At 40.7% G+C, this 12804-nt stretch overlaps 2 protein-coding genes across 2 annotated transcripts; one reads left to right on the forward strand and one right to left on the reverse strand.

Moving 5' to 3' along the window:
• Positions 1–418: 418 nt before the first annotated feature.
• Positions 419–3481, forward strand: LOC114249307 (transforming acidic coiled-coil-containing protein 3). The gene is made up of 2 exons (XM_028182827.2): positions 419–621; positions 842–3481. The coding sequence occupies exon 2, from the start codon at positions 912–914 to the stop codon at positions 1875–1877; it is 966 nt and encodes a 321-aa protein (XP_028038628.1). The 5' UTR covers positions 419–621; positions 842–911; the 3' UTR covers positions 1878–3481.
• Positions 3482–3545: 64 nt separating this feature from the next.
• On the reverse strand, positions 3546–7490 carry CLS (cardiolipin synthase). The gene is made up of 5 exons (XM_028182826.2): positions 6894–7490; positions 6231–6368; positions 5198–5413; positions 4486–4581; positions 3546–3845 (listed from the first exon to the last, which is right to left on the reverse strand). Exons 1-5 carry the CDS (start codon positions 7308–7310, stop codon positions 3693–3695), a joined length of 1020 nt encoding a protein of 339 aa, XP_028038627.2. The 5' UTR covers positions 7311–7490; the 3' UTR covers positions 3546–3692.
• Positions 7491–12804: the final 5314 nt, after the last annotated feature.

Genomic DNA, 12804 nt, shown 5'->3' on the forward strand with positions numbered 1-12804 from the left:
TGAGTGACGGCATTTACGTTGTAGTTGTCTATGGGCTCCAGTAAACACTTAACACTAGGTGAGCCGTGACCTCGTCCACCCATGTAAGCAATAAAAAAATAAAATAAAAAATAACATTGTAACAAGCTGACCGTTCAAATTAATTAAAATTCAGAATTTAATGCGGAATAAGGAAAGCCGAAAACTTTTTAGAATTGAAATAATTTTATGTCAGTCTATACGAATATAAGTAATACATTTAAAAAGAAAAAATCTCATGTAATCGATCGTATAAAAGCGAAAATTTCTATCGGTCAATCACGTTTCCAGTACATTACGAATATTTTCATTCCAATGTCAAATTTAGGTTGGTCTAAGAGTAGGAACCGTCGGCCTATAATTAAAAAAAAACTGTCAGACTGATGTCATCAATCAATTCAGTCACTGAAACATTTTCAACAATTTCAATCTGTGCGTGCAATCTTCCGTCATCATCGTCTAAATTTATTAAAAAGTTTAAATAAATGATAAATGTTAATAACATACATTACTAAAGATTTTAAATATAATTAGCCTGAACATTTTTGTGGTTGTGAATTCTTACTGTGTTTCTAGCGTTCGAAGTGGTTCGAGGACATTGCAGTAAGTTAAACCAACGCAATTATTCTCTAACAGCTTATAGTGTTCAATATGAGTTCCACTCTGCGTGGGACTATGTACTTCGTCATAGAGGCATTTTAGAAATGTATACACAAAATATAATACGTAATTTTATGGTTGCTTCATGTAGTTAGGTTTTTATTTGTCTTACAATGTCGAAATACATAACAAAGGCATAATGAAATATTTTCTTTGCTTTCAGACGAGACCATGTAAATTATTTATCAAATAACAGTAAGAACTTGTGAACAGATACAGCTGTGTATAGTACCATGTCAGGTACAGAGCAAAATATAGTAAACTCAATGCAACAATTATCCGTAACACAGACTAGCAGTGGTTCTACTGAAAAGCCTACACAAGTGGTTACTCCTGCAGTTAACCGAAGTCAACCCTCCGCGAAAGTAACACCAGTAAAAGCTAGTACAGTTTCACCTGCTATAGCTACTATTGATAGATTGCTTAGTCTGGGTGCTAACATTCCTCCGCCTCCACCTGTTATTACTCGTACTTCAGATATGGATCCCCATACAGTAGAACAATTGCGAGCCGTCAAAGAACTTCTTACTACTCAAGAAGAAGAAGCTCAAAGCTTGAGAGATCTTAATCATGAATTACGAGAGAGGCTTGAAGAATGTGAAAACAAAATAAAGAAATTGACTGAACAAAATGAAGAATATGCAGAGAAAGAAAAAGCCTTATCACAGAGAGTTGCAGAAAAAGTAAGAAACAATAAACAGATGAGTGTAGTAATGGAAGAATATGAGCGCACAATCTCTTCACTCATTGGTGAGCGTGAGATAGAGGGTAAAAGATGGACTGAGGAAAGAACTACACTTGTAAGAGAGAGAGATGAAGCGGCAGCACATCTTGCATCTATGGAGCATGCATTCAATGATGTTCATACCAAATATGAAAGATGTAAAGTTATCATTCAAGGCTATAAAAGCAATGAAGAGACACTCAAACATACCGTTGAGGAGAATAATGATGCCATACAAAAACTAGAAGCGAGGTATGAAACATTGAGGCAACATGCTATGCAGCAACTCAACAAAGCAAATGCCGAATTGGATGCCGTTAAAAAGACTCATCAGGCAGAAATTCTGAAATTAAATGCAATGCTCAAGAAAAGTGAGGTACATGCTTCATCACTGCAGGAGTCATTGGCACAGAAAATAAAAGACAATGAGGAACTCACAGCCATCTGTGATGAGCTCATTAATAAAGTAGGATAAAACAATAGTATAGTAATTATGTACTCATCATCTAAACTTCATTAGAATTCTCATGCATTTTATACTTGTATGCAAATAAGTTATATTTGTAATAAGGTATTAATATATTTATAATAAATAATATAGTTATGCAGTTCACTCTGAGAGTTACTTTAGATTTGCAGTAACAGCTATATGAAGATTCCTTTTACATACCAATTATTAGAACATATTTTTATAAGTAACATAGAAATAATAAATTATATTATTTTGTGCAATCATCATAATATATGTATTTTTTTTTACTTTTGTACATTTTTTTTGTATAGAGTATTATTTTTATAATGTGACGTTTTGATGTTGTGTTTAAGTTGTGAATTTGAACTGTTTAATCTTCAGTATTCAAGATTGGTGCCTGACTTATTTGATAATATGATACAATTACAATTGTAAATAATATGTATGCCTAAAAATTCTGGTTTAACTACTCACAACTAAAACGTGTGAGTACTAAACCAAATAAAAATTAGCAATCCATATTAATAATATTTATTTTCCAAAGATTATGTCGAAGCAGAGTTCTATTTGTTGTTATATGATCGTTCAATATGAGATTGTAAGTGCCACTTATGATGCTCTCTAGAATGTGGCACATAATTATTTTATTTGTATTTCAGTTAAAATGCTAGCTGCCATATTTAATTTGAAGTTTTTTTATAATTATTTAATACTAATATTTTGAAGCCTGTAGTAATAACATAAGTATAAATTAATATCTTAAAATATCAGTAACTGTTTTTGAAACTTCTAGTCCTCAGTTGAAAATATGCACCCACAGTTTACATTATTTTGAATTGCAGAAAATATACATCTTTTTCAATTATGAAAGGTCTGTGTTATGTAGTTTAACTAAAAATATTATAAACCTTTCGTGAATCAGAAAAAGTGTAATAAAGGTGAGAGTGATTCACCTCTTTTTGAATAATATTGTTATGTGAACAGCATTAATCAATATGATTTAAAACCATGATGTAGTATGGCATTGTATTGGAGTTAATTATTGTATTTCAAACTATATGAGTACTCCAATTTGAATATAAAATTGTGTAATATAACGAAGATCAATAGTGTATTTGTAATTGTTTGGATTAATTTGAATGTTATAACATTGTTTAAAGACTCTTATATTAGTGCCTTTCAAAATTTAATCTTCACCATCCAGTTATAGTCCACTGTAAATTGAGAACTTTACCACTTTTACAATAATGTTGCCAGGAAGTTAACTTTACTAATTGCGGAAATAATAAGACTAATAACTAACAAGAAGTGACCGACATTCCACATCTTTATTTTGTAATTTTATATTGGCCTCCACAAAATTCCACTACAGCATCAGCTTCCAACTATCGCTTTTGATGATCTTCGTAAAATTAGTTTAAAATGTAAAACTGGTAGAAATGTTACTGTTCTTCAATATAGAAAACGTAAGCATTTCATTCACTATGACTAGACTACTAAGCATAGTTTAGTGACAATATATTTTTATAATTTAAATGTTTCGCATTCATACCCGCAGTTTATATATAAAATTTAAAAACAATAAATTGTTTCAATTTGTACATAAACATTATCATTTCACATAAAATTTTGGTCGTAAACAAGGACTTAAAATTTAAAATTAAAATATGGTTTTAGTCTCATAATTTTTTAATTAATTTAATTATTTACATTATTTTGTATAATTAATAAAATGAACAGTACTTTTGATGGTTATTAAAATTTTGAAAACAATAAAAAAATAATCTCGAAATGGGAATAGAGAGTATTTCGCAATATTCATATTTTTTTCTTTAGTAATTTGTAGGTGTCCTTACTAACTAGATAACTGACGGCTGACACTATAGTTGAGGCTGCAGTAATTCCACACAAGACCTTCAATGCTGGATGATCAACATAACCAAAAACTGGGGACGCCAGCGTAGTGCCTACCTAAAAAATTTAATGAATATGATTTTTTTATTCAGCAACAGACCCTAAGAAAATGTTATGGTATGTGTTAAAAAAAATCATTCAAATAACGGTCGCAAAACGTCATACGAAGGCTTAAAACTTTCGGGTTTGAGTCAATTCTCTATCTCACTAGTATTAACTGGTGATAGAGCATACTGGGATCCGTGCGAGTGGGTACCACTATCCTGCATATTTCAACTGCGAAACAGTCATCCGAATTGTTTTACGGGGTGAGACGGCCGTTATACAATACAATTAAGAATAAACTCGAGTCTCAAAGTTGGATGACGGTATTCACGTTTTCTTTAATTGCCGTTTTAGGCAGACGAGTATACGACCCACTTGATGGTAAAAGAACAAAGAGAAGAGAAAATAACTAAGTACACAACCATCAGACCTGTAGTTCAGAATAAACAGGGGACGCAAATAATCGTTATAGAAATCATGTGTTCTTATTTAAAGGTTGAAAAGCTATTATTCTATATAGTTAACAACAATTACAATATGGCATCTATCAGCACAGCGCTGTTACCCAGGAGGGCATCTGCTCATCTGGTGCAATAAAAACCTTAATAGTTAACATTTTTGTTTATTATCAAAGAACAAAATATATTCATACCAATAGAAGTTGAACAGCTGTGTTCACTTTACTGATAAAAGTCGGTGCAAGTTGTGCGGTTGCGTGTGTTACATCGAAATACCTACTCAACGTTCGCTGTAAAAAAATTCACTAATCATTAATAACAATTTTGGAAGCTAAATTCGTTTGTGTTCTATATATTTGTAATTTGTTGATCCTAGATCTGAGACTGTTTTCTGCGTGAGCTGTGACCAGACCAGGTCGATCGTGACCAGATATGAAGTCATACCATGACAAACTTAGCGAGTTGATGTTATGGATTACACAAACGCAACGGATGTTCGTCATGCGAGATGGGACTTTACGTTGTTATGTCGAAACATGACATTAAATATGAACTCGGAACCCATATATCAAATATCTTTCACCAGTGTGTCTGTAACTGAGAATCAAACTCATATATCATGGTAGGTAGTGGGGTCATTACTACTCAACCAAAAACTAAACACAAGATGTGTTCAAGAACATTAAGTAGCTGAAACATTAACTGTTTCTGCTTATTCTAAGCGATATTTCACTGTAGTTATTTAAGTGGCTCTCGTAAATCTAAAGGACAGAATCTACATTAATAAGAACACTTTTTTCTTGGCATTTCTAATCTCTGAACCAATCTAAAAATAGTTACATAGATTGTATATTGATGACATTGGAACCTAATACACTATGAAAATTTTAAATCAAATGACCGTACCGGTGGTGGTAAGCTTATATATCGAATGACAAATCCAGCCACAACCAATGCTATATCTCGCCCAACTATTAGCAGTGTCAATGAAATAGGTATGAGGTCTTGCCAAGTGAGAGAGATAAAGAGAGTTGCTACGAGAACTTTATCTGCCATTGGATCCAAGAAAGAACCCATCTTTGTTGATTGACCTTTCCAATTTCTAGCTATCCAGCCATCTAGCTGAAATAAAAAAGTTATAATTATAGTTGACTGGTAGTAGTGTGTCTTTTACTTGTGTAATGGTGTTTTGTTATCCCACATAGATAGGTATCACGCCACCTTTTTCTGCTGTGATGCAGTGCATTTCAAATTGAAGGGCGGGGGAGAACTTGAATTATTAAACCGAGACTTAGAACTCTCAAAGTGGGTGGGGCGGTAGTTACAATGTTGATGTCTATGAGCTTCGATAACCACTTAATACCAGGTGGGCTCCAGCAGTCCATACTCATTCAAGAAACTGACAAGAAATGCAATGGTAAATACACAGGTAAATATGACAAATAACTGATTTAATTTTCAGTAACAGCATCTTTAATATGTGGAAGTAGGGAGATAAACCACCCAAGGCTGACATTTTTTTAATCCACTAAGCACTACCAAATACAAAGTTTTATGTTCACTCTATTACAGGTAGTAGGACCTCTTATGAGTCTGCACAGGTAGGTACCACCACCCTGACTATTTCTGCCGTGAAGCAGTAATGCGTTTCGGTTTGCAGGGGGGGCAGCTGTTGTAACTATACTGAGACCTTAGACTTCATATCTCAAGGTGGGTGGCGGCATTTACGTTGAAGATGTCTATGGGCTCCGGCAACCTTTTCACACCAAGTGGGCTGTAAGTTCGTCCAGCGATTTATGCCATTAAAAAAAAAGTTGACAGCCATATGTAAATCTACTGTTAATATTTAAAATTATAATGTGTTATTCCCTCTTCAGCATCGGGAATGAATACCTTTACACTGTGTATTTAATGACTTCTTAATTTTGTCTTATCTTACCAAATCTGTAATTCCAGCGAATACTAATAGCCCCAGTGCCAGGTTGTAATTATTCTGGATTATTACATAACCTAAATATGGCGACATTGCTATTCTAGTGATACATAAGATGTTTGGGATAGTTAAGACATTTTCTTTCTGAAAAAAAAAAAGCTTTCAATATAATTTAAAACTGCAATCATCTAGCACATTTATAAAATATGTATATAGCATAAAATCATAGTATAACCAGAAATATATAGCACTAGATCCTAACTCTTTAGTTTCCTTAAAAATTTGTCTATATATATAGGTTTCTTTAACTACTAAAGAATCCATAGCAAAAAAACATAAAATTTCCTTTTTAGTCTTCAAATGAAGTCAGTTTACTATAGAAATAGTATATTGATTCCAAGCTTGATGTCTCAAGTCCTGAGTTCAAGTATATAAAACATTGATGCTTTTGACAGTATGTCTTCCTCGGTGGTAACTTTGAATTTTGCAGCTCACTTTACAACATACAATTTAACAAATTTTATCTCTCATAACTCTTATATATCACTATTTAATACCTTGATTTTTTATGGTCCCAAAGATTAAAACAATTTAAATCCAATGGACGTTTAGAATTAGGCAGAAACTTTTGTGATCATTGTATTTAGAATCAAAACTGTATTTACTAACCTCTACAACTTCCTCAAATCTTTCCTTGACTTTAGCTTTAGTTTCTAAAATATCTTTAATGATATGTTCCTTTTTAACACGTAACTTTTGTCCTGTTACTTCGCCTTGGTGTCTTATGTCTCTCACAATTTCTTTCCCTTTTAGCCTTAATTTGTGTTCGGTATGTTTCAGTTGCTCTTTTTTGTGTTCAAAGGCATTTTTCAAAGCTTTTTTTTCTAGGGTTATGAAATGTTTCTTGTTCTCGGAGGAATAATTGTAGGTAAAGGGAAACTTCATAGCACAACTACATTGAAGCAATCTTTTGTTTGTTAATAACACTACATATTGCCTGACTGGCACACGAATTTTAGCACTAATGAGACAAAACTTTAATCTGGAAATTTGTTTGATACTGTGCCATGGCCTAGTTAACTCCATTTTGAAACACAGTTTACTGTGGAATAGATCTTGAAATGGTTATTGGGTTTAAATTTAATTAATAATTTTATGTTTTGTAAGTATTTCAAACTATAAAAATAACCAAAACATTTCGCACAACTTTCGAAGTTTGATGTTTTGCTTTTGACCGGGTGGCATTGCAACCTGATAATCATCTGTGGTTTTGAATGCGTAAGCTTGATCTGTGTATTTTTTGGCGGGAGCGCGAGGAGTGAAGTTGTGTGATTTGTTTTATTTTATCTATTTAGTGTTTCTTCAGGTTTAAATGTGTAATAACGGTGGTTTATTAACTGTTTAATATCTGTGAAAGAGCACATCCTGTAAAAAGTCATCGTATATATCAATGACATGCTTTCTATTGATGGTATGCATTTATGCATTGCTATGCGGATGACAGCACGGGGGATTCATGATATATCGGCCATCAGAGTTTCTCTTGGAGAGTGGTGCAAGAGAGACGATCAAAGCTTGTGTCTGAAGTGGAGAAATCTCTGGGGCGAGTCTCCGAATAGGGTGCCAAATTGGACCAAGTTCAATTCAACACGTTTTTTTTTTTTTTATCCCTACCTATGCTGGTAGTCTAGAGAGGCTATTCCAGCGTAACCGTAACTAGTAGGTGAGCTCACGCGGCTCAAACCTGACGACGATGCTAACACGAACCCTAGCAAGAGCCGTGCTTCGCAGAATCTACCACCGGATCGGAAACGCGACCCACTGAGAAGATCCGGCGAGAAACTCAGTGGGCTGTGTCTGAGAGTTAATTTACTCGTCGAGCCCTTCGTCGCAAGTGACGGGTTTGACGAGAACGGTGGTAGTTACCGGCGGCCACAATGAGAGGGTTCTCGTGTCGTGCCGCTTCATCGAAGTGGCGCATCGACACAACCCGTTAAAGACACAAGATTGCACGTTCACTGCGAAACCCCTTTGTCATGGCGCCGCAATTCCAAGGAGTATCCCTCCAACCTTCTGAGAAGTCGTCGTGGCCTAAAGGATAAGACGTCCGGTGCATTCTTGTGTAGCGATGCACCGGTGTTCGAATCCCGCAGGCGGGTACCAATTTTTCTAATAATATACGTATTTAACAAATGTTCTTGGTTGACTTCCACAGTGAAGGAATATCATCGCGTAATAAAAATGAAACCCGCAAAATTATAATTTGCGTAATTACTGGTGGTGGGATCTCTTGTGAGTACGCATGGGTAGGTACCACCGCCCTGCCTATTTCTGCCGTGAAGCAGTAATGCGCTTCGGATTGAAGGGCGGGGCAGCCGTTGTAACTATACTTGAGACCTTAGAACTTATATATATATTTTTTTTTTTATTGCCTTTGTAGGCAGACGGGCATACGGCCCACCTGATGGTGAGTGGTTACCGTCGCCCATGGACTTCAGCAATGCCAGGGGCAGAGCCAAGCCGCTGCCTACCGCTTAATACTCTCCACAAGCCTCGTTTGAAGAAGGACATGTCATAGCGCTCGGGAAACACCGTGGAGGGGAGCTCATTCCATAGCCGGATGGTACGTGGCAAAAAAGATCTCTGGAAACGCACTGTGGATGACCGCAGTGGCTCCAGGTAGTATGGATGAACTCTACTCCGGTGGCGGGCGGTGCGATGGTAAAAACGAGATGCTGGTATCATCTCGAACAATTCCTCAGAGCACTCCCCATGGAACATACGGTACAAAATACAGAGGGAACCGAAGTCCCTCCGCAGACCCAGAGGCTCCAAACGATCCGAGAGAATGGGATTATCGACAATCCGAACGGCCCTCCTCTGTATGGAGTCAAATGGAAGAAGCTGGTATTTGGGAGCCCCAGCCCAGAGATGGGAGCCATGCGAGGCCGGACTTGTGCTTTATAAAGCAAAAGTCTTTGTCCAGGCGTGAAGTACCGCTTCGCTCTGTTGAGGACTCCCAGCATTTTGGACGCCAACTTGGCTTTGCCTTCCAAATGACTCCGAAACTGGACATCGCTCGAAATGTCGACCCCAAGTATCCCGATACTCTCGGAAGGTTGCAGGGATACTCCTTGGGATTGCGGCGCCATGACAAAGGGGTCCTTCTTCGCAGTGAACGCGCAAACTTGTGTCTTTATCGGGTTGAATTGAACCAAGTTCAATTCACCCCATTCGGAGACTCGCCCCAGAGAGTTCTCCACTTCAGACACAAGTTTTGATCGTCTCTCTTGCACCACGCTCTGAGAGAGACTCTGATGGCCGATATATCGCGCATCCCCCGTGCTGTCATCTGCATAGCAATGCATGCCATCAATAGACAGCATGTCATTGATATACAGGATGAAAAGCGTGGGGGAGAGCACCGAACCTTGTGGAACGCCAGCGTTAATGGTATGGTATCAGAACAGTCACCGTCTACAACGACCGTGATGCTCCGCCCATCCAAAAAGCTAGCGATCCACTTGCAGAGACCCTCGGGGATTCCGTAAGATGGTAACTTCGATAGAAGTGCCCTATGCCAGACCCTGTCGAAGGCCTTCGCGATATCAAGGCTCACAGCAAGAGCCTCGCCCTTGCTTTCCAAGGCTTCAGCCCACCTGTGAGGTATACAAGAAGATCGCCAGCTGAGCGACCGTGACGGAAACCGTACTGTCGGTCACTGATCAGCTGGCGATCCTCCAGATACTTCAGGAGTTGTATATTAATTATTCGCTCCATCACCTTGGAAAGCAAGGAAGTTATCGCGATAGGCCTATAGCTCGATGGGTCCGACCGGTCACCCTTCTTGGGGATAGGGTGGACGTGGGCAGTCTTCCATGAAGACGGAACCCTGTTAGTGCAATAAGAGAGGCGATACAAACGCGTTAGCGCAGGCGTCAGCTCAGGGGCGCACGTTTTCAGAACCACTGCAGGGATGCCGTCTGGCCCGCTCGACTTATGGACGTCCAGGAGTCTGAGTTCCCGCCTGACTGCACACTGTGTAAAGCAGATCTCTGGCAGGGAACTATCACACCGGAGGATGTTCGGTGGTGTGGCACCCCCGTCGTCCACAGTCGAGTTCGAGGCGAGGAGTTTGACCAGAAGGTCAGCCTTCTCTTTCGCACTATGGGCCAGACTGTCATCGGACTTGCGTAGTGGTGGGAGACTAGACCTGCAAAAGTTTCCTTCTGCAGCTTTGGCGAGCGACCAAAAAGCACGGCTCCCAGAGGGATAGCTCTTCAGTCGCTCGCCAATTCTAGCAACGTGCTCCGACTTCGCCTTGGCAATAACCTTCTTGTAGGACCTGGAAGCGGCGTTATATTTCCGCCTTTCCTCTGAGATGTTAGGGTCCTGACGTCTCCTGGCATTATCCCATGCCACGTATGCGGACCGCTTGAGGTGTGCAGCATCCCTGCTGGCATTGTTATACCAGGGTCTGCTGCGACCCCCAACGGGCACTTCAGAGGAGGGAATAAACAATTCCATCCCCTGGAGCACCACGTCTTTAAGACGGTCCGCACAGACGTCAGGATCAGCAGAGGAAAAGCAGAACCGCCCCCATGGGTAGGATGCGTAAAATTCACGCAATTCATCCCAATCTGCTGACATATACCGCCAAACTCTTCGATACCCGGTCGTCGTTCGACGATCAGGACGAGAGAGTGGAACGGCAGCACGAATAAGGCAGTGATCAGACGATCCAAGCGGAGCGTCGACCACCACACTGTATCCGGCCGGATCTGTGGTCAGCAGAAGGTCCAACAAAGAAGGCTCGTGCCCCTCGATATCTGGGACACGGGTGGGCTGTGTCACCAGCTGGGAGAAGCCGTAGGCCAAGGCGAAATCGTAGGCAGTCCGACCCGGGAGGTCAGTGGTTCTGGACCCCAACCACTCTTGGTGGTGAGCGTTAAAGTCTCCAAGAACCACCACCTCCGCAGATGGGTACTGCTCAAGCACGCGGTTAGTCCCCTCTTGCACATGCTCAAACAGAGCTGAACCTGCATCACTGCTGTGGGACCTGTACAGGCACGCGTAGATTCGGCTACGGCCCCCGTGATCTACGCGCAGCCACAAGAGGGACAGGTCCCGTTGTTCGAGGCCCCGAAGACGGCGACAACAGACATCAGCCCGGACGAATACGCACACCCCGGCTTTACGCAGGAAGTTGTGCTCCAATACGTAGCCGGGGTATTCAAGGTATGAGGTATCATCCGGAGCAGATATCTGCGTCTCCGTTAAAAAAAGCAGGGCAGGCTGCGCCGTCTCAAGGTGGTGGTGTACGGCGTCAAGGTTGCTATGTAGGCCCCTGACATTGCTGAAATCCACATTAAATGTGGAATGGGGAGCCGCCTGTAAAACCCTTTTCTTTTTTTTCGACTTCATTAATTAAGTTGTTATATTTCGGGAGAGTAGGATTAGGAGAGGTAGGATGTTAGAGGTGAGATCGAGGCAACACCTGAATGAAGCGCGGAACATAGTACGTGCTCGACCACGGGTTGCGTGAGAGACTGACGCAGGGCATGGAAGGGCCCCCAGTCCACTCTGCGTGCGATCGCCGGGATCCACTCCGGTCTCCGACTCCGGCACGACGACCGCACGACAGAATTTTACACCGGTTGGCGGGACAGCTTCCCGGGGCGGAGTTTAGTAGAGACACCCGGGTTCAGGTCCCCTACTGACCGGCGGGCGGCAGCGGATACCGTTTCACTGGGTCTCCCTATACCCCCGTCAAACAATCACGCCCCGCGAGTTTGCACGCACGTCTGCTCCGCAAGTTCCAGGCGCAACCAAGACTCACCCCCAACAAGGAAGGGGAAAAGGGAAGGGATAGAACTGGCTCTCCAACCCACACGCCGGAACACAGCTAGGCTATTTGGCGGCGGACTCTAGTTGGAGGGTGGTCGCCAGCCAGTCGGACTAAGTCCTACCACCGGTTATGTTTTCGGCTCCCGTTTAGCACCACCCAGGGGTCACTTGTAGGGAATCGCGGGTTAAACATACGAAAGCGGGAAGCACCAACCCCCTAAATCTCAAGGTGGGTGGCGCATTTACGTTGTAGATGTATATGGGCTCCGGTGACCACTTAACACCAGGTGGGCTGTGAGCTCGTCAACCATCTAGGCAATAAAAAAAAGAGTTTGGGGATACTTGGGGTTGACATTTCGAGCGATGTCCAATTACGGAGTCATTTGGAAGGCAAAGCCAAGTTGGCGTCCAAATGCTGGGAGTCCTGAACAGAGCAAAGCGTTACTTCACGCCTGAACAAAGACTTGCTTTTTAAAGCATAAGTCCAGCCTCGCGTGTAGTACTACTCCCATCTCTGGACCGGGGCTACCAAATACCAGCTTCTTCCATTTGACTCCTTACAGAAGAGGGCCATTCGGATTTATTTATTTTATTAGGCTCACAATACACATCACAAGCTAAAGATACATAAAAAACACAAATAAAAATGGTCGATAATCCCATTCATGGATCGTTTGGAACCTGTGGGTCTGCGAAGGGACTTCGGTTCCTTCTGTATTTTGTACCGTATGTT

Source organism: Bombyx mandarina, chromosome 25 (assembly GCF_030267445.1).
Source record: "Bombyx mandarina strain Sakado chromosome 25, ASM3026744v2".
Lineage (NCBI taxonomy): Eukaryota > Metazoa > Arthropoda > Insecta > Lepidoptera > Bombycidae > Bombyx > Bombyx mandarina.